The 22,618-nt window shown below is 29.0% G+C and overlaps 1 protein-coding gene and 2 long non-coding RNA genes across 11 annotated transcripts; 1 reads left to right on the top strand and 2 right to left on the bottom strand.

The window, feature by feature from the left end:
- Window positions 1-1,204: 1,204 nt before the first annotated feature.
- Window positions 1,205-5,087, bottom strand: LOC128385849 (uncharacterized). The gene is made up of 3 exons (XR_008324838.1): window positions 4,917-5,087; window positions 1,692-4,814; window positions 1,205-1,627 (listed from the first exon to the last, which is right to left on the bottom strand). It is a non-coding gene; the product is annotated as an uncharacterized LOC128385849 (long non-coding RNA).
- A 137-nt stretch (window positions 5,088-5,224) lies between these two features.
- On the top strand, window positions 5,225-21,958 carry LOC128385848 (uncharacterized). 9 transcript variants are annotated; one of them, XR_008324832.1, is made up of 8 exons: window positions 5,225-5,782; window positions 5,963-6,249; window positions 6,374-7,253; window positions 12,957-13,513; window positions 14,047-14,362; window positions 14,453-14,978; window positions 20,629-21,151; window positions 21,455-21,958. It is a non-coding gene; the product is annotated as an uncharacterized LOC128385848 (long non-coding RNA). The 9 variants fall into 9 exon arrangements; XR_008324830.1 differs by having other exon boundaries at window positions 5,960-6,249; window positions 12,957-13,539; XR_008324833.1 differs by having other exon boundaries at window positions 5,226-5,782; window positions 5,960-6,249; window positions 12,957-13,343.
- LOC128385846 (uncharacterized) lies at window positions 10,176-12,214 on the bottom strand. Its single transcript, XM_053344775.1, has one exon. The coding sequence runs from the start codon at window positions 11,251-11,253 to the stop codon at window positions 10,432-10,434; it is 822 nt and encodes a 273-aa protein (XP_053200750.1). The 5' UTR covers window positions 11,254-12,214; the 3' UTR covers window positions 10,176-10,431.
- Window positions 21,959-22,618: the final 660 nt, after the last annotated feature.

The following is a 22,618-nucleotide window of genomic DNA, read 5'->3' as shown; positions in this document are numbered from 1 at the left end:
AACTTTTTTCTTTATCATCACAATTATTAATATGTATTTATGATTGTTGATCGGAATGGTGATGCCCTTTAAATACAATCTAATTAACAATCAAAAGTATACACACACTCTATGGGTTAACGATTAGTGTTGATTGTTGATTAAAAACAACCAAACAATTAGGAAACTCTTTCGATACTTTCTAATTGGTTTGTCAATTTTTAATTAAAAGGTAAAATGTTTAGACAATAATAAAATAGCACGAAAAGTTAATTACTAGTTAATAGTAATGATTAAGTAACAATTTAAATTAACCAATAACAATGAGAGTGATTTAGTTTTGAAAGGGTTTTAATTCAATGTCTTATGAACCATGAAAGTAACGAAGTGATTGCTTAATCAATTTAAATTGTTGTCAATTTAGTTTAACCTACCAAACAATTAGTGTTGCTCATTGTGACATATATAAAATTTTTAAATCATAATCATGATTAATTTCTGACAATTGAAAGGATTGATTCATTTCCATTGATTTCCATTGATAAAAAACATTTCCGATTAATTTGATTCCAGTTTTCAGTTTTGATTGTTGATGATTCTCATTTCAATTCATTAATTATAACGTTGATTCCCAACGATGATGATGATGATTATTATTTATTGATGACCCTTGGTGATTTTCACTATTTATCATCTCTCTCTCTCTCACTCATTCAGGAAGGAAGGAAAATTATGTTTAATTATAATTAGTAAAAAGGTAAACCCTTTGAGGCTTCAATGTCTTTTCACCTGAATTTAGTTAATCAACCAAATCAAGTTACTATCGAGAAATAGTTTCATCATCATCTTCATTTCCGTATCACGTGATAATCAGTTAATTTCTGTATCATTTTAATTGTTCCCAAGTCCATTTTCAACAATTATCATTAGTTAATTGTATCAAACGATTAGAACCATTGGTTTCCTTTTCTTTAATTACTTTTCCTTTCCATTGATCATTTTTTTGCATCCAATCAATTTAGTCCTTTTTAATTGTGATTTAATAATGATGATGATTCATTTTGTTTTCCTGGTTTTTGCTTAATTGTAACAATTAAAATGATAACAATTTACACTTTAATCGTTGGGATTTACATTTGACAACAAAAAAAAGGTTAACGTATCATTTGATTACAATGATTACAACTAATCAACAAATCAGTTAATCAAGTGAATCAAAAAAGCTTCAGGTTATTAAAACTAATCATTGAATGTTAATTATTGTTAACCCAATGAAAAATTATTAACATTCAAAATGTGTATTGATTTAACAATTTACCTTTCGAAAGTAAAAACTACAATTTAATTCGTAATCAATTTAGTTCATTTATTGTTGATTTATAATATCAATGAATTCAACTTATTTTCATGGGAGATAATTGATTATTTCAAATTACTATTTTGAAATATATCTCGTCACTATTTCTAACAAGTAAATGATAATATTAATCATTTAATTAATGGTAAAGAGAAAATAATAACAAGTGATTGATTAATTGTCATTGAAGTTATAAAAGCAGAAACACACAAAACAATAACGGTAAATAGTATAACTGTAAAATCCAATGAATCTTTGTAATCAATTGTTAAATTGTTCATACGATGTAACCTAATAATCATTGAAACCAATAGATTATGTTAATTGTGATTAAGCTTCAGATTGTTGTTCATACTTGTATTTGGAATATTGTTCAGTATTGGCTTGTAGTTAATCATTTTCTCTCTCGATGGTGTTTGGTGGTTAATCATGATTATGAATGATTCCATCCACGTAATAGCACTTAACAGTCGACGTGCTCTGGAAGGAAGGAAATATAATTTTTCTGATCAAATAGAATTTAGATCAAAATGAAAAAATGATGATGAGAAAAAAGTAAAACAAATGAGTCTAGTTGATAACATTTTCTGCTCTTTGATTATCCATTTAACTCAATGTGAACGTTGGTTTGTCCTTAATCTAAATTAACAATGAGAAGATGAAGATAAAGATGAATTACTTTCTATTTGTGATAATCTCTCGTATCCTCAGTAATTGTGTCTGTGTCTTGATCCATGTAAACCTTGACCTCTAAATGGAAACAATCAACAAAACTGTGTTTTTCCTGCGGATTTAATTGTTTGGTATTAGTTTTCCAATAATTTAAAGTCTTGAAAGGTCGATATCATCTCGAGATCATTTTATCATCATAAAGATGCTTAACATCACCATTCAAATGCCATCATAACAAGCGACAGGTCATACGCAGAGAAAAAGGTCACACTTTGACATCTTGAGGGAAATTGTTTTACTCTCTCTCTCTTTCTTTCTTGTTTTTGATCACATGTTTGGCCTTTTCCCTCTTCATTCTCCCTCAGTCCATTATCTTTTTCCCCCCAAAATTATGTTGAACTCTCTCCTTTTTCCTTCCCGAGATGTTTTCCATTGACTCTCCTCTTTTTCCCCTCCGCATGAGGTCACAATAAACAAGAAGCACGTTACAGACGTTGACTATCGGTAGGCCACGAGGCTTAAATGTGAATGTCAGAGGTGGTGGAAAGAAAGAGGATGAAAAGAGAGGGAGAGTGAATGATGATATGGAGGAAACGGCGGGAGCACGGGCTCTTCTCTTTCTTTTCAATTGGTTTAAAATTGGCCTGGATTGAGTCGTGTAAAGTGAGAGAGAGAGAGGGAGAGATGGAGTGAGAAACCGGGAGATAAAGAGAGGGAAAGATTGAAAGGGAGGGAAAGGGAGATGGAGAGGGAGAACGAGAGAGGGAAAATAGTAAATCTTTTTAAAGATGAATGAGAATCTCGTGTGTGTCTTTAAAGAAGTAGCTTTTAAAACTCCTCGTTGTTGTTGTTATTTGACATCCGTTGAATCCTGAGGTCAAAATGTAACGTTTACACCTTGCTAGTTGAACTTCTAACAGAGATCACGTTTTATCCTCTTCCCTCTTCCCTTTTCCCTCTCCACTTTCTTTGTCTCTTCCCTCTCTTTTAACATTTATTTCTCTGTACCTTAATCTTATTCATCTCTCTCTCTCCTCCTCCTCCCTCTTTTCTTTACATTTCTGGTATAGAATTTTCCTTCCACTCATATCTTTGCTCTCTTTTTCTCTCCCTGCAAATGCATAGTGAAAGAGCATATTATCACCTTTCCTATTTGGTCCAGAGAGAGAGAGAGAGAGAGAGAGAGAGAGAGAGAGAGAGAGAGAGAGAGAGAGTTACTTTTTCATTATTCGACACACCAATATTTTAGGAAGAAAATTAGAGAGAAAAAGATGAAGTTATTAGAAGCGAAAGGTGTAGAAAACTTTTCCTTGTTGATCCTTTTACTTGTTTTCTTGTTACTTTGCTTGAGCCCAAATTGATTCGTAAAACTTTTGCTGATCAAGTTCGTAAATAATAAAGACAACTTCAGTGACCCGGATGAAAGTGAAATGGAGGAAGACGGCAAAGAGAGATAGAAAGAGAGAGAGAGAGCGCAGGGGAGATGAAACCTGAAGAAAGAAAATAAAGATAAGTTAACAAGAAAAAAAAAGAAAATTAAGGTGAAAAGTATAAGAAAAAAGATGAAAAAAGAGACAGAAGAAAAGAAAGAAACTTTACGGTTTGTGCCAATTCTTTTGAAGAACTTATAATTCTACCCGGTACTGGTTACCTTCTTTTCTTGTTTTACTTTGTTCGTTTACTTTTCTCTCTCTCTCTCTCCATCTTGTAAAACCTTTCGATTTTAACAACAAGAATAACAACAACAATTCTAATCACTTATTGAGGTCATTTTCATATTTTGTGACCACTGTTGTACTTTTCTTGCTGTTTAACTTGATGATGTTGATGATGCGATGATAGCAGGATCAATAGACATTATTTGATTGTAATTGAACAATAACAAGGTATTGTGGTAGAAAATGAGTAAAAACAAAACCAAAAGCCCCAATAAAACAGCAAGTGAACAGTTTGTGGTGGGGTGAAGATAAACACTTAAGTGAAACAAATATCATTACGATTCAATTGAAATCGTTTTCTGATATCATTAAACTGGTATCATGGTGAATTGCACTTAATAGGTAAGAGTTTTTTTGTTTTCTCCTCCATTTCTTCATGTCTCAATGTAAGTGTGTATGTGTGTGGGTAATTTTGGTGAGAAATCCGTTACAGTTTAACACAATTAACTTGTATCAAAATCTGTTCACTTGTTGACTTGATTTTCCTTGATCAATTGGATATAATTTTCAATCTGAATCCTTTTTTTTTCGTCAGGATTATTTTTCTTCAACAGGAGAAATGTATCAAAATCGTTATACCATCAACAGCTGATCCACAATTGAATTGAAATGTTAAAGAGTAAATTTGTTTGAATATTGAAACTTAATTTCCTTTCCATTGGTAACAAAGCTTTTGTTGTTGTTGTTGTTGTTATTTCAACAACTGTTGATATTGTATCAATTTCAATCAAATATTTGAATCCATTGAATTTACTTTAAATTGTAAGTTGTTTACCAATTGTAACTTAAGACATTTCTGTATATCAAATATACATCACTCTTATCACTATCCAGAGATATTTGTTTTGATTGAATTCTCTTGATTTTATCCTCTTCTTCATCATTTGTTTCCCTCTTGATTCGTTTGTTTATCACATGTTTAACTTGATTGCTTGTTGATTCTCTCAAACTCTATACATGTATCTCTCTGTCTATGTAATCAAATAAGTGTTAGGTAATATGGTTACACGCCAAATCCAAAGTGTCTTAATTTGTCTTCATAAATACACATTTTAGGGAAATTATTGAATTCCAAGGAGAACACACAACTAGAAGAGAAATAAGAACAAAAACAAGGAGAATAAAACAATTATATAATAGAAAAACGTGCCAATCAATGTGAGAGAGAATCAAATTGTTGAATTAATTACCTTTCGGAAGCTATAAGAGAAAAGAAAAACAAAACAAAATCTCATATTCTCACAAAGATTTTTGAAGGTCCAAGAGCTTTTTGCATTTCGATTGATGGATTGATCACTTTAAATATTAGAATTCAAGTTGTAAACAATTTAATTGGGGAAAAAATTAGCTAATGATTAATAAAGAAAAGTGTAAACAATTAAATCTCTTCCATTGACCGCCAACATTTATTATCTAATTAAAAATATCGATATCGGGATTGACTCTCTGGATCGGATTAATAATTTTCTTTTTTTCTTTTTGTTGACAATTAGTTTAATTAATTGTCTCTTTGTTTTGATTAATTAAAATGAAGACTGTGATTAATTAAAAGGTACTGAGTTGGTTTAAAAGTGAATTCTTTTAACTTTCTCATGGTTTTGTCGTTTTTTGATCATCTTACTTCTTGGATTATTGAGTTTTGGTTGATTGTTTTTGGTCAATATTTTGATAGTCAATTTGGTGGTTTGTCCTTAAATTGGATTAGATTTGAATTCTAATTTTCTAATCAATTTCTGTCATCAAATGGATTGAATGGAGAAGGTCAATTCCTGAGATAAGATGAGATTTTCTTTCTTTGTTATAGGAAATTTTATAACCGAAAAAGAAACAATAACATGGACTTGTTATCTTTCCAAGAGTAGTGGTGGTTTTAACGTCTAATTTAAGGAGCTGTTAATTGTGTTAAAATTTACCTGTTGGAATTTGATAAATTGTTCTTTTGTCGTAAAACAATGCGAAAGGTAACCTAATGATAACAAATGTTCAAACAAGATAATATGTTGGCTATTTTAATGGTCGGTGTAACATTGAAGAAAAGAGGAAAATCCATTAAAAGGTAAAACGTTAATTATGCATCAATACTCATTAACCTTGTGATTTAATTCGCTTGATTGTCCAAACACTTGAACAATTTATTTTGTAAACAAGATACACTGATTATCACAATTAACCATTCATTCTATTATTGTGTCAACCATTTTGATTTCCTATCTTTTATCTTTTATCCTCAAAGTAGCGTCACAATGGACAAGGAACCCAAATCCATAAATGGAAAACAAGAAGACCAAATAGGAAAAGAAGAGAAAAAATTTACCTTAGGAAATATGAGCAACTAGTGCCATCTTATTTTCACTTCGGACAATCAGTGTAAACAAAAGTGACCATTTTAAAATTTAATTTCCATTCTAAAGGGTAGAAGAAAGTGAAAGGGTAACATTGATTAACTCTAATTGTTGGCTCGTTGCTACAATTTACTCTCACTTGACAACTTGTCAGAAAGGAAAAACTTTTCCTTCTCAACAGGTAAAACTTTTATCTTTTTCTCTCTTTTCTGATCATTGTCTTGATAATTTCATGTAATTTAAGATTGAAATTTGTTTATTATTATTTTAATTCACTATTAATTTTAATTCCTTCCACTTTACAGTGATAACCTGTTTACAAGCTCGGTTGATTTTAATGTGAAAAAAAAGCTGAAATATACAAATTGAGTCACAATCAGATATTCATTCAGAAGTCATCGTGTCGACGAAATGATCTTTAGACGATTCACCCTGAGGATCATGCTCAAGGTTCTGTTTTCAAGTGAATTTCAAATATATTTAGTTTTACATGTTCTTTTCCTACCTGATGAATACACACATACATATAAGTGTGAATACTTTTTCTTGAATCTCTCGCTCACTAATTCCTCTTACATGATGAATATACACCAAAAGTGAGCGAGTGTAAGTACGCTTAGAAAATGAGTATATATACATGTACATGTTTAATAAGATAGATGATAGTGAATAATTGAGTCGTTGTTTTGCAACAATTAAATGACCTTTCGACCCAATTCTCATCTTTCGATGGAATAGCGTTTGTCTCTTTTTCGTTGATTTTTACTTTTCTTCATTTTCTACTATAAGAAAACAAAAAATACAAAATATTTAAGAAAAAAAAATCTCTATTCTTATTATTACTTTATGCATATTATCATTTTCTCATTATGATTATCAAACTATTATCATTATCACTTTGATTCTGTTTCTTACCTTTTCTTATTATTATTATTGTTGTTGTTTTTTGTTATGCTTTGCAAATCAATTGAAGTTTGCCAAAGGAACCATTTTCAAGGAGGATAGAGAGAGAGTGTGTGTGAGAGAGAGAGAGACAGGGAGAGGGTGGAGAGTGAGAGGAGGTGGAAAAATATTGAAAAAGAAAACGCAAATTACTGGATCAACATCAACAATTATTGAAATTATAATTCAATCAAAGATGGAGATATGTTTATATTGTATATGTATGGAAAAATCTGGTCCAAGGTAATACCAATCATTTAATAATCTTAATTGAATAGTTTATCATATATTATTAATCAATGATCATTGATAATTATTTACTCACTTTTTTTGCTGATTCCTCTCCCTCTCTCTCTCTCCCCTGGATCTCTCACCATGATAAATAACATTGGGAACAAATAATAATAATCAATTTGAAATGTAATTTTGTTTCTCTCTCTCTCTCTCTCTCTCTCTCTCTCTCTAGATGATTGTTGATTTTATTTACATCTCTTTAAATTGCTGTTCACAATCAATCAGATGATTATCATCAACTTAATTTTCAGCTTATCAAAGCTTGTCAAGTGTAAGCTTGAAAACGGTCAGGGTTAGAGAGAGAGAGAGAGAGAGAGAGAGAGAGAGAGAGAGAGAGAGAAGGAGAGTTGTATCTATTTCATATGAGAAAAAATCTAATTGGAATCAAGTTGAATTGTTAATCTTATATTCTAATGTATTTATGATTGATCAACTTGTCGAAAAGTTTCCAACAATCAATTGATTGACAATGTTTTTCTTTTTTTTGCTCCATTTTTACCTTAGATCTTTGCATGATTATCTTACAACAATTAACTCTCTCCTTTAATATCTCTTGATTTCAGGTTTTATTTTGTCTCTCAACAATTAACTGATTCACTTACTGTTCCTTATCATTGGGTACAATTTACCGTTACATTTTCATCTTCCGATTAGTTTATATCTCTGGTCATCATTGATAATTAGTCTCATCTATGCTCTAATTGCAGAATATATTATCAAGATGAGGGATTAATTGTAAAGAAAATGAGGAGAAATTATATCAACAATTAACCTTGACTTTTACTTTTACCTGTATTACCTGGTCAATGAGGAAAAATAATACAACAATTTACTTAATTGTACTGAAAAGTTAAAAGGATAAGCGATGATGATATAAAACACAATCTCTTTCATCATCATTTCTTATGATTATTGTTAAAATTGATTACCTTTCAATCAAAAGTGATTTTTTTCTGATTAGGTTAACAATTTACCTTCTTAACGATCAAAATCATTAAACTTATCAAGTTGAACTTGCTACAATCAGTAAATTGCTTGAATCTTATTGAGCTTTTAAGAGATTGGAAAGTTAAACAATTAACCGATGCTGATCAATGTAATTATATTAATGTCAACAACGTATCACTATTGTAATAATAATACAATCAAATTAAAAAAAATTGTTCTGATCAGTTGATTGTTGCAGAGAAATTACAAAAAAAAAGTTAGTTAACAATTTGTTTCCATTACCTGGTGGGTTAGAATTGAGAAAATTAACTCAACAATTAATACTTAATTAGTTAGGTGATGAAAGAGATCACAATCAAATGAAATTGAGAGTAATTATATTTAATTACAATCAGTGAAAGTTTACAATTACTTTTTTTCATTTTGATTGTTTAATAATCAAATTAACTAGTTATCGTTAACTGTTATCATTATAATTTAGTTTCATTGTCATTTATCAATTTAAACAAGTTTAATTTTTGATTGTTGTCTTCATGTAGATGTTTTTTTTTAAATTGTTGTATAATTGTGGTAACAATTAACTACAATTGTCACTGTTTTAACCCAGTTGATTGTGATAAACATTTTCCATTCCTCTTTAATTGTAATTTTGTTTAATTCAGATCCGTTTATATTATTTTAATTTAGTTTGTACTAAATTGTGATGATAATTATGTTAATTGATTAACTTTTACTAGAAATTAATTCATCTATTATTCATTAGGAAACAATTTATTAATAGTTACCTTTTTTGTTTTGTTTTCAATTGTAACAATCAATTAGATCAACTAATTGGTATTAATGATTGCAATTGAATTAATCAATGAAGTTAATTGTGATTATATGTAAACAAAAACATTAATTAATTGTGTATTTGATTAACCTAAAAATCAAGGGGAAAAAAGTGAATCAAAAACAGTATTTCAATAATTAATTAATGATTCAAAGTAAATCAACAGTTTACAATTAACATTTGAGGTCAAGATTTTTGTCTGATTGTTGATTAGTTGATTTAACAATTAAATCCATGGTCAGTTAATTAGTATGATAATAATCATCTAAAAATATTATCCGATTAACTAAATAATTATTATCATTTTCCAAATGATCAGCAATTAATAAATTGTCGCAATGAAAAAGTAATTTTTACCACAATTAGTTTTAATTATCAACTACTGATCAACTTACACCAATTGAAATGTGAAAGTTAATCATTTGTTTCTGGTTATTAAAATTACTTGATTGTTACTTTTAATCAGAACTGGTTTAACTTTGATTATCAGCACGTTGACTGATTAAAAAAATGTTTCATTTAATTGTATGTTAATATTAGTTGATTGTTGGGGAAATGATAATTTTTTTTTTGGTTACCAAAAAGTTTATTCAACTTAACCAATTAAAATGATTCACAATCAATATCAACAATTATGATTTGAAGGAGGAAGACAAAAATGATTAAGATGATTAAGATGAAGATGAAGATGATGATGAATACCCTTCAGGGGGTATGATGAAAAGTAAGAGAAGACAAATCAACTGAAGCAAAATGTCATCATCCTTAATCATTGAACAACTTTTTCCTTTCATCATATCAACCAACTTAACAATTAACTGATTGTCTTGTTTTTTTTTCATCTCATGTTGATTGTTTATCTTACTATTTTTTTGTATCTAGATTATTATTACTATTATCATGATTAATTCATCATTTACTTGAACATTAAGATTTACCGTTATATTAATTGTTTGGAATGTGTTGATTTTCAATTAAGTTTGAAATGTTTTTTTATCGGTTAAGCGTATCAACAATTAACTATTCAAAGTATTGTTGATTTAGCTTGATGATGATTATTTAACGTGCGTTTGTTATTAGGTAAACTTGAAATTAATTGTCCCATCGAAAGGTAAATTGTTTTAGTGAGAAGCAAGAAAAAAAAAACAACTCACCAATTAGTTAATTGTTTCAACAATTGTTTATCTAAATTTATTTCTCAATTTCTATTCATTGATTGTTAAGATTGTAAATAAGACAATTAGTCTTTGTTTTCTGTACAGATTTCATATAATATACAAAAAAAATATACACACATACAAATTGTTAACAATGTTTGATTAAACAATTAATTCATTTGTATGGAAATTAAATTAATTGATCAATTTCATTTTCTGCTGGATCAATATCTTTATAATTGTTGATGATTGTTGTTGTCGGTGGTGATGATGATGTTGATGGTTTTATATTAATAGTTGATTCAGTCGAGTTGATTAGTTGATTTTGGTTAATTGTTTCACTCGTTTTATTAGAAGTTAATTTACTTGTTATTCTAATATCAGCACAAGCTCTGAATGTTTCATTTTCCATGTCGGTAGTTCCCTGATTACCACAGGTATAATCCCACTGGAGGACACATCGAGAACAGGTAAGGTTGACCGGAAGTACGAGGGTCAAATTATAAAGATTAGGACCTTGATTACCAAGATGATATTTGTACCGTTTTTCCAATGTTGATGAGTTAATTATAATTTCTAATGGATGTTGATTTAAACACTCTTGGGTTACCTCAATTTCATCTGATTGACTTGGACACAATCGGAATACAAAGTAACCCTTATGGGCAGCGGTCAAGTTAACTGTTACATTTATCCAATCACCTTGACCATAATCTCCGGTCAAGGTGGGAGGTTTGGTTACCCATTTACCTGATGGCACTTCACTGGTACGTGTACCATTATATGGATCACCACAAACCCCACACCTCCCGTTGTTAGCGCGTTTAACTGTCAACCCTCCGCACCACATTTCCATGTCATTGTAGTTAATTGGTGTCTTATAGCCGACCCGCCAAGCTGATGGTCTACCCGCCGGGCTGATTAGATATCCATGAGTGGAAACATAATGATCACTAATTAGACAGGAAGAGACAATGATCACAATTATTGTTAACAATTTAAACATTTCCATAACTTTTTTTTTCTTCCTCTTGTTGATTAACAAACAAACTAATCACTTTACCAAATTTACTTATTTAATAACAAAGTTAAATTACTGTTTAATTGCTTCAAAGTTAATTTGCTTTTCTATCTAACCATTGGGTTTACTTGTTAACAATTAAATCAATTTCCATTTTTCTTCATCATTTTCTTCATCAATTATTTACTATCATTAATCAATAACCTTATGTGAAAACATGATCATTGATTTAATACAATTAATATTAAGGCCTAACAATCAACAAAATTGAATTTACGTTGAGATGAACTTGCAATTATTTAAATTGTTGTTGTTGATTGTTGATCAGCTATTATTAGTTTTGTTGGTTGTTTATTTGTTTACAATTAACTTGGGATTTGATTGATTAATCAATATCTTAACCTTGATTGGTTAATCAAAATTGGTGGACTTTTTTTTTAATTGTTTTGGTAATATCTTTAATTGTCTATTGACTAATTAATATATACAATTCGTTGATTCATTGGTTAGCAAACTAAATTAATCAAAAAGTTAATCAAAAGTCACATGTTTTCATTATAAACTTGTAACGAGATAATTATTAATATTCATTGACGTAAATTTAATTGTAGTTATTTACCTTATCTTATAACAATTAATAACAATTACAATGTTCAATTATCATGTAATTATCCGACTCTTGAGGATAAATTTAATTTCTTAATTGACTAAGTGCAAGATAATCAAATTAAATAAAACTAATACTTGATTAACTTTTTGACATTTTCATTTTAATCAGTTAATATGAAAATCCGATTACTTAATTGTTACAATTATTTAGACCAATCTATCTGAAAACTTTTGACCTTTTTATTGTGTGTATTTAAACAACAATTAAGACAATTGTATGTCAATATATTTACTCATTTAAACTAATCAATAGGGAACAATTTAAATCAATCAAATTAAATCAAATTAAATCCAAATCCAATTTGTAAACATAATAAACATTAAAAATAAAATTCAAGGTTAATTAATCTTACACTTTATATTTAAATTGTTACATCAATTATTTAACTTAACGTAATAATTAAACAATTGCTAAAGATAATTGTTAATTTTTTCGTTCCATTCGCATTTAAAGTTAATCATAATTAAGAGATTAATTGTTAATTTGAAATTGGCGCTTTTCTAATTAATGGAATCATTTTATTCCGGTTTCGTCTTGTCCAAGGTTCTTTATGTTAATTGTTGCTTTTTAATTGCTCTTTTTAATTGATATTTTAATTTTTCTCTTTCTTATCTCTAATTTACAATTTAGTTGTAACAATTATTCTGTTGATTTAATTTGTTTAGATTAATGTGACTGATAAATTGTAAACAATTAGAAAGTAAAATCATCAACAACCTTAAGTTAACCTTTTGAATGTGTTTACCTCACGTCAAGGTTTCGCTTTTTTTTCAATACATTGTCACTTTGATTTCTTTTTGACAATTGATCGATTATCATTTTTTTTTATTCATTTTATTTAATTGCAATTAGACTGTTTGTTGTTTGTCTTTCTCTTTGTCTGTCTCACTCTCGTTGTCTCTGTTTTGATCTTTTCTATGTTCTCTTCCATTATCTGAGTAAGTAGTTAACTGTATCTTACTCACTAATTTGTTGTTTCTCTTTTTTTTTCCTAATCATGTTTCGCAAATGATCATATATGAAGGTTACTCAACGGTATCATGTTTGAACCAATTGGAAACCTTGGATTGGAGATGAAGGAAGGAAGACGAAAAGGAAGAGAGTGAGTGGAGTGAGAGAAATGAAGGTAACTCACAACGTAAACGAACAGGAGAAGGAAGAAGGAAGAAAATGAAAAGACGAATAAGATGAGATGGAAAAAACAACGATATCAACACAATGGCGATCGTGAAGATAAAGTGAAAATTGGAAAACGTAGTATTTACAAAGAGATGTCTGAGGTTCCACTCATGTTCTGTCAAGTCATGTAATAATATTCACTCAGTAGAATCATTTGGGATCAATGGTATCATCATCTTCACATATGCAAGATGAATTTTATGCATATATTGCAATCATGTTAAGAAGAGAAGTGAGATCTGTGTGTGTGTGAGAGAGAGAGAGAGAGAGAGAGAGAAAAAACATCAAAAAGGTAAGAAAAGAAAGTGAATAAAGAAGCCAGATAAAAGAGAGGATCTGGCAAATCTCCATGTTACTCTATCAACTATCATGATCATTGAATTGACAAACGTTTTAACCACTGTGAGTGTCTCTCTATCTCTCTCTAAGTGAGTGAGTGTTTTACCCCTACGGTTTTAAGATTAAGTTAATTGCCTACATTTCATGGTGATGCTTCATCTGTTACCATGTTCTCTCTTTGGTCTTTTTCTTTTCATCTTTTCTCTTCTTTTTTTTCTCAAAACCCAAATATCGAGTTGATACTTTTTGCTTCTCTCTTACATGTACATTCACTTTGCAAGGTTGGTGCCTTGTAAGAGAGTAACAGAATAGTGAGATAGATACATGTTCCTCTCTCTCTCTCTCTCTCTCTCTCTCTCTCTCTCTCTCTATCTCTTTGATCAGATTGCCAATTTTTGTTTCTCTCTCTCTCTCTAATCTCATTTCTCTTGTTTCCTTATCCTGGGTTCAGTTGAGTTTTCCCTTTGCATTGAACTGAACGATACCCTTGTCTTGATGAAGGACTATCGGGATATTTTATCCTGAATTTGTATCAATCATGTTTTTTTTCTATTCTCTTGATTTTTAAACTTTTTTTTATCTCTTTTTCTCAACAGTCCAAGGGAAATGGCCATTGAAATGATGATTATTGAAAAACGTTCACAAAAAATCTCAACCGAAGGACTTGCAAAGTAAAACAACAAAACAGTTACTTAATCAATTGATGATGAAGTTCAATGATAATGGTTAATTAAACAAAAAAGCATTCGCATCGATAATCGACCTCCAAACTTGTCCACTTGACCTTTCACCATTTTCGCCTTGAGGTAAATTGATGGCAAATGATACAAGGATAACCAGTAGAACTAATGAAAGAAACTAGAGGCTATTCCAAAATAATCTTCTTATTGAAATTGGTCATTTTTCTTTTCAGTAATTATCATTATTTCTTATACTCGATGATTATTATTATGATTACTATTGAACTTAATTTCTCTCTTTCTGTTTATAACTACTTTAAAGGTATCTATTTAGCATCTATCATCCACGCCCTGGAAATGTATGTTCCCTATTCCTGAAATTTTCTGTCAAAAGGTGGATCCACTTCGTAGGAAAAAAAAAAGAAATGATGTTAATTTCAAGTAGAGAACCAGAAGAAAGAAGATGAAGAAAGAGAAAGAGAATCAATCTGATGAAATTTATTCCTGATAATTGTGGAAATGCAAAACGAGTGAATATAAGATAATATATGAAAGACAGGTCCTCATCTTCATCCTCATCTTCATCAAATTCCCTCAACCAAAGTGTAAAATTAAATGAAGAAAAAAACCTGATTTGATTTATCTAGAGATTCTGTTCAAGTTCATTCAGGTGAACTTCATGAAAACAAGATATTTATTCATCATCTGAAAGAAGCAGAATGAAGTTACACATTAATAATGTCCACTGGCCTCTTCTCTTTATGCAATTCATTTTCTTCATCTTCTTATTCATCCACAAAGCCGTAATCTCACCAGTAACAATATTTTATCTCTTTCTTCATCACCAGGTAAATATAATTTTCATGTGACAAGTCACGTGATTTGAAACTACCTTGAGATTACAAGTTTTTCTGTTATTATTATGTGAGAGATTTAAATGGGGGAGTAAACAAAAAGGAAAGATAATTGAGAGCGAGAAGAACGAGATGATGATAAACAAAGATGGAAAAAGAGAGAGAGAGAGAGAGAGGAAAATTCTGGTATTAGGAAATATCGTTCACAAAAACAAGAATAGTGGCAATGTGATCGGTATAAGAGCAGAAAGTTTATTAAATTGTGATACTTTTACAGAGGAGGATGAGAAGAGAAATGTTGATGAGTGTGATGAGATAAAATCTGAGAGGATAACATGATGAGGGATAGAAAAGTTTGACAGTTTTGTTTTCTCGTGTTCACTTGAATCAGCATGTTTACTGTTTTTGTTCTTGGTGTTTGTCAGAATTTTACTGTTGCCAGTTTCATGAAATTGAAGCCAAACATGAAGACTTTTCTCTCTTCCTCTTCTCTTTATCATCAAAGATTCAGAGACAGAGGGATAGAGAGAGAGAGAGAAAAGTTCAACGAAAATCAGTTCGATGTTTTTTTTTTCATCTAAATTAACTGATGTAAATCAACAGACTTTTAGATCCTTAAATAGGTTAGACAATTAGTTTCGCAGATATTTCACTTTCCATGATATATAAATGCTCTGAAAATCACCCAACCACCCACACTTTTTACTACTTTTCTCTATCAACAATTGACATTTTAAGGAAATCAACAAATCACAATGAATCAGCTCGTTGGTCTAATCATGATCAATAATAACCCAATTACCATCACCGATCCGAAATGTTTCCAAAGTGTCCTGTTGCTCTGATTGAATTTCTTACTCTCACCATAACTGGTTGGAATCGCGAACTACACTTAATTATTATAATCAATCAATCAGAGTAATTATTATCATGATCACAAGCACCAAGTGAATAGAGAGTGAGAGAGGAAAAAAAGTAATTGATAAAAGGTTACTAAGTAACTGAGATGGAAAAATATTTAATCGAATGTAAAATTAATGAGAAAACATTGACAAACATCATCTTGTGATCCTCAAGGATTTATCATTACAATATATTGATTGTTGAAAATTGTAAACAATCAACAAATTATTATCATCAACTGTTGATGTTTATTAGTCTTTCTGTTTACTTATTATCGTTATTGTTATTAACATGAAACCGTTTCCATCCATGGTGTTGATTCAATTTGTTTCCCCTGTTATCGGTGTAAAAAAAAAGGTTGTTTCCCATTTCTGTTTAATTTATCTGGTTTATTAGCATTTAACTATTATTATGATTAGTAAATTGTTTCAGTTTTATCTACTGATTGTCAGGTAAATAAAGGTAAAAGTAATCAGAAAGAGTTGCTACAAATCACATGAATCATGTTGATCTCTGGTGTTTATTGAAAGTCAATTCCAAGGTTTTCTCAGGCCTTTGAACTTGAAATTAAATCATGATCATGTTTATCATGTAATAGATTTTTCTTTATTTTTATTCTTATGATTAATTTAGATTTATTTTCTTCTTCTTTTAAATGTTCACTGATTTACTTGAATGATAATATTATATTATTTTCCATCAACAATCAAATAATATAATCAATTCTCTGTCTCTCTATGAGTTTATTGAAAGTTCATTGGTATTTAAACTTGAATCCAATAAACTTGAATAACTTTTGATTGTTGAAAACAATTGAAAATGTAATTAGTTGATTGTGTCTTGGTTTTTGTCTCTATTTTTTTTTATAAATATTATTTGAATCTCTTGATGTTGATAATATTGATTGTTGATTAACTTGATTGTCTTATTGTGTCTCACTTGTTTGTTTGTTTTTTTTTTGATTAACTTTTCAGTGTTTTAATTATTAATGATAATTACAACTTGATTACCTGATTAAACTTATAACTGTCAATTGTTTGCTGGCTGTTTGATCATTATTAATCAAGTTAATTGCTTCTTTAACACTAACACATTACCAAACCTTTTATTATTAATCTAATTACATTTATCTAAAACGATTGACAGTTTTACTGTTATCAAGAAAAATGATTAATTATCCATCGTCCAATTATACAATTTTCATATTCAATTCCAATGTGAATATGTAACAATTAAATCACATTGATTTTAATTTGATTTGGTTTTTAAATGGAGACAAATCAATTTTAACCAAATCAACGTGATTATTGAATATTGTATTGGATGAGAATCAATATATTGATTATCACCCTTAACAATGTGATAATTACCTTTAATTGTTAATAATAACAACAATGATGCCGATCATTTTGATGATAGTGATTAAAAATGAAGGTGAACAATTTAAATTGTTCAAGCAATTATCAAGTTTCAAATGACTTTGAGATTCTAGTTTTTTTTTTGATAACAACTTTTACTTTTTTTTTGGGTTTAAGCTTAATTGGGTTTGGATTGTGATGAAGAGCCTTGATTGTGTTCACTACAATTAACATCAGCACACTAATCATAATAACACATTCTGAGCAATCAAATTAAATGAAAAAAAAAGCTACCTGGTAAACAAGGTTGTACAATTTAAATGATCTAATAGATTTCAATCAAGTACAACACAATTAATTTACCTTTTCGTATCTATTGTTAAATCTGATTAGCAATTAGATTTCTAATTTTCCCTTTCGATGACCTGATATTTACTTAATCAGTGACCATCATCAGTCAATAATTAAGAATCGCCGTTAACTCAGTTTATTCAATTTTCCGTTTTACAACTTCTATTATTATAGTAATCAGTAAATTAATCAGCCAATCCTCTCAAATAATTAGCTAATCAGTTAATTATCACTGCACACACACACACATATTATAATATAATCAACTTTGATTACAATCTAATTCAATTGAAGTGAAATAATTAGTAAACAAGATAATTGATTATTTATATTGATTATCAAAGGGTTTGGTTGATTTAAATCATCATCTGATCACGAGAATTAACAACAAAAAAATCACAATTAAAGAGCAATGATTTACTATTAAAGCTTAATTATCAGTTAATCATTTGATTTGATTTCGATTGGAAAATAAAATCCAATGACAATTGAAATGGTGAATTAATCAGATGATTATTTGGTTTTAAATAATGATTCACCTTGATTTTGTTTCGTAATTTGTTAATTGTTACCATCAGATAATTTAACCAAATTAAAAGTGACACTTTGTTTCAATGTTAAACAATTAGCCCGCAACAATAATATAATCATAAATTGAGTTTATCCGGTTTTAATCATTTGGGTTGATTGTTTTAAACTTTCAAGTTAAAGAGAAATGATTAACTAATTGTAAATAAATATCAATTTAATTTGATTCGTTTAAATTGTTTGTAGGGCAATTGAATCCGGACCTGGAAAACAAAATACTAAATGATAGTCAAAATTAAGCATAATTGATGATTAATGTTCAGTTAATTAACTACAATTAAACTTTGTTGTTTTCTAAAAGTTTTTTTCAAGAATTGAAAGTTTTCTCAATTTCAGTTTTCGACAATTTTTTCATCTTCTTCCTCTTTCTTTTTCTCTTTCTTTCTGGTTAATCTGAATTATTATCATCTTGAAACGATGGTTGATTATCTCTCTCTCTCTCTCTTGATTGCTGTTTATTATGATTATCATTTCGTTGTTGATTGTTGCTGTTTGTTAACTTGTTTACTGTTGATTCTGTTGATCCGTCATATTAACCGGTTTTCACCAAGGCTTCAGCTATTTTCATGAAACGATGAAACAATATTATTCAACCTTCGAAGTGGAAATAAAAACGATAATCAAAAAGTCACTTTAACATTATTATATTGGGAAGAAACCAGAATTAACCTTGATAGTTTTCACTTGAAACTATATTTTGACATTAACTTGATTGTTACAGCTTCATTTGACTCGATAATCAAATTTAATTGATTATTAATTGTCTCTCTTTCGTTATTGGTTTCCTTTTAAACTTTTTAATTCGATAACAAAAAAGTTTTTTTCTTTCGATTTTGATAATTACGAAGATTGTAATTTTCTGGATCAATTTTCATCATCGTATCATTTGATTAACTATTAGCTTTGTTAAATTAATTGTTCTCTTTCTTAATTATTAATCAAATCTGAAGGTTAATTTGTTGTTGTTTTCATTAGAATTGTTTGTTTACTATTCATTTCGCTTTCCCATTTGATCGTAATAATTTCATTTGAGAAAAAACTTCCGTTAAGATTAAATTAGAATTATATTGAATATAATCGAATTGTTTTTCTTTTTTAATCAATTCATTTAGTTGAAATGAAACTTTTTCTCATGACTAATAATTGTGACTGTTGATGATTAAAACAATTGATTTGTTGGCTTGTCTCTTGTTTGTCAAAAAGATATCACAAGTTTCATGTTGCTCAATACAGAGGTGGTTAATTATTGTTATCATTTATGGGAGACAATTTTAATGTGTTCAATTTAAACTGTCAAAATAAAACATAATTAGTAAGCATATTATACTTGCTAACTAAATATACGAATCATAATCAAGTAAATATATTAAACAAAGGCCAATTAAACAGACACAAATACACATGTACATGTACTAATGGTATTTGGTTAACAATGTTTACAATTATAAACAATTAAGATCCAATTTAATGATGAAAGGTTTCTCCATGAATTTGGGTACGTCCATTTCTGGTTCAAATTTTACATCATCAGTAGAACCAAATTGGTCAATGGGTGAACAGTAAGGGTCACCTTGATAATCATCAGGGTCTGACATTAGATTAATTGATTTGATGTTTAGGGTTTTTCCAAATCAAAACAAACCAGAAATGTTAATGTTACCAATTTTCATCGAACGTCAAATCCTCAAGACCATTGAATTCGAGTAAATTTACCTCATGGTAGAAAGGTAAAAACACAACCTAAACAAGAGAAGGTAAATCGAAATAATTTAAATTGAAAGATGGAAAGGAATCACAATTAAACCCACAATTTAATCAGAAAAACAAATTAACAAAGAAAAAAAAAACGAAAAGAAAATCATATGTTATGGAACAATAGAGACACCTAGTAGCTAATTCCAAGACTTTTCTTATTCTTTTTTTCCAAAAATCTTTAATTACCTTAGTTTGGAAAAGATTTTAATTGTTTCATTTTTCTTCCTTTTTTGGTTATAATCAACTTGTAATCATATTATAAAGTAATAACTTAATCACGTTTCACAATTGTTGATCCAATTAATAGACGTGAACTTAATATATTTAAGAATCAAGTGAATCACTTTTGTTTTACTTCAAACATATGACAAGTTAACTTGATCATAATTGTTATTTTCATCATAAAGTAAGTAATTGTTTACCTTTTAATTACCTTTTTTTGTCTATAAAGTAAATTGGACAATTACAGTAACAATATTTCATTTCTTTAATCTGGTCTCTCTCTCTCTCTCTCTTCTCTTTCAGGATTAACCTTTAAATCAACAGTCAATATCTTACCATTAGATGTATAGTAAATTCAAGAAGCTTTTTCTTGTTTCCATTTACCTGATATCAGATTTGTAACGTGATTTTATTTTCTCTCTCTCTCTCTCTCTCTCTCTCTCTCTCTCTTTCTCTTTCTTTTATAGCTTTATATCAACACCTATCATATTAACCCAATGAATGGAATATAATGTGATCATAATCATCATTTAGAAAGTAAATCACATTTCAAGTTATATCAGTTAACGTTGAAATTTTGACAAGTTCAACTATCATGATGATCGTCGTGAAGAAGGGCATTCATGTAACAGCATCAAATTGTGATGGTTATGATTATATTAATTGTAATACTTTCACATGTTGATGATGGAAAGACACACAAAATGGTGATATTGATGAAAAGGAACCAATAATGGAGAAAAAGTAAAAGCAAATTAAGCAACAAGGGAAAAGACAATCAACATATGATGATGATGAAAAAAAAGGAAGATGACAAGATTATCATTTGTATGTTAACTCAACCAGATTTTACCAGAATTAAGATGAGAATTATTATTATCAACACTTAATTCGTTTACAATTAGGAGTGTGTACTTTTTTTTCTCTATCCCAAGAGATCGTTCGACGACAATTATGGCCCTTGAAAGTTCATTTCATGGAATCTGAAAGGTAAAAATTGTTACTCTTTTTTTCTTGTCTTGTTTTTCATTTCGTTGACTGTGTGTTGGTGTCAATGAGAAAATGGAAAGTGAATGTCAATGATCCATAGACTGAGAGATGAACAGGGTAAGGAACGGACAAGGACACATATTAATATGTTATTATCTGAACAAATCTGAGAGAAAGAAAAAGCTAACATGATATCGAGATAAATGAACTGAAGCTGAACCAACTCAGTAACAGTTATATTTGTATTCTTATGATTTTTTTTTGTTTTCTTCTTATTCTTCACTCTTTCTCTCTTTTCTGAAGGAATTGACCTTTGTCCATTTCATGGTTATTCATTGGTTAATCGTCTGGTGGAACTGATGAAAGATTCCATTGATTATGTATCATGATTATCGCCATTGTTGACTGAATAACAATGGAATTGATTGTATCCCTTGTAATTGTAATAATTATTACGTCTTCTAGTGGCTCCATTTAATAACATTATCTGTATTTTCTCATTATTATTATCTCATTACTATCATGATGATTAGTTGATTATCTTTATTACTATTATTCATTAATACAGTTAATCTGTTTTTTCCCAGTCTCTCAAACTTCAATCCTGTGATTCTCAAGGTTTAATTGTTGCTGATTGAAAAAAATAAATTGTGTCTCAATTGTGTCAAAATCTGACTGTCAATGGCTGATTTACATTGGAAAATCAACTATACCAATTAATTAAATTGTTACTAAGATAAATTTTAATAACTCACCAGTCATTTGATTGTATTCTTACTAATTTAATCTATTTCTATGATTTATTAATTCTTGTTTCAAGTTCATCGTTCTGTATACGTTAATTGTTGATTTAATTTTTCTCTTTCTCTCTCCATCTTTAATCAATGATTAATGATTAATTACGATGACGAAATTGATGACGACAGTAAATTTTATAATCGTAATATTTGTAAATAGCCAACAATTGAGTTAATTGCAGTGGGAAAGACAATGATATGTATTGGAAAATTACATTTACTTATAATCAACTGATATAAACATTGGACACGCACACACATTCACTAATTAACTTAATCTAATCAACGTGAAAACAACTAAACAATATCCAAATAATAGACAGTGAAACAATCATCTTAATCACATTTTAACAATACGATCTGATTGATATTAAAGTTAATCAGAACAACAATCAGATGAACATTTAATAATAATAATGACACCTTTTCTTCAATCCGTCTCATAATAACAATCAATTGATTGTTTTTAGCCCCAAAAACTGGTGTGTTAATTAATCATTGATAAATAACGGAGTGCAATTAATTGATTAGAAAATCATTTAATCACCAAGAGAATCAGTGAGAGGAAATTAACTGAAAAAATTAACCAGAAAAAAAAAACAAAAGGAAAAACTTTTATTTATGTCAACCAAGAAACTCACAACTCAAGTTGATTAGAAAGGGATCAAGT

This window comes from Panonychus citri, unplaced genomic scaffold (genome assembly GCF_014898815.1).
Source record: "Panonychus citri isolate SS breed McGregor unplaced genomic scaffold, ASM1489881v1 Contig00053, whole genome shotgun sequence".
In the NCBI taxonomy this organism is placed as follows: domain Eukaryota; kingdom Metazoa; phylum Arthropoda; class Arachnida; order Trombidiformes; family Tetranychidae; genus Panonychus; species Panonychus citri.
This window is presented reverse-complemented; position numbering and strand designations above follow the sequence as displayed.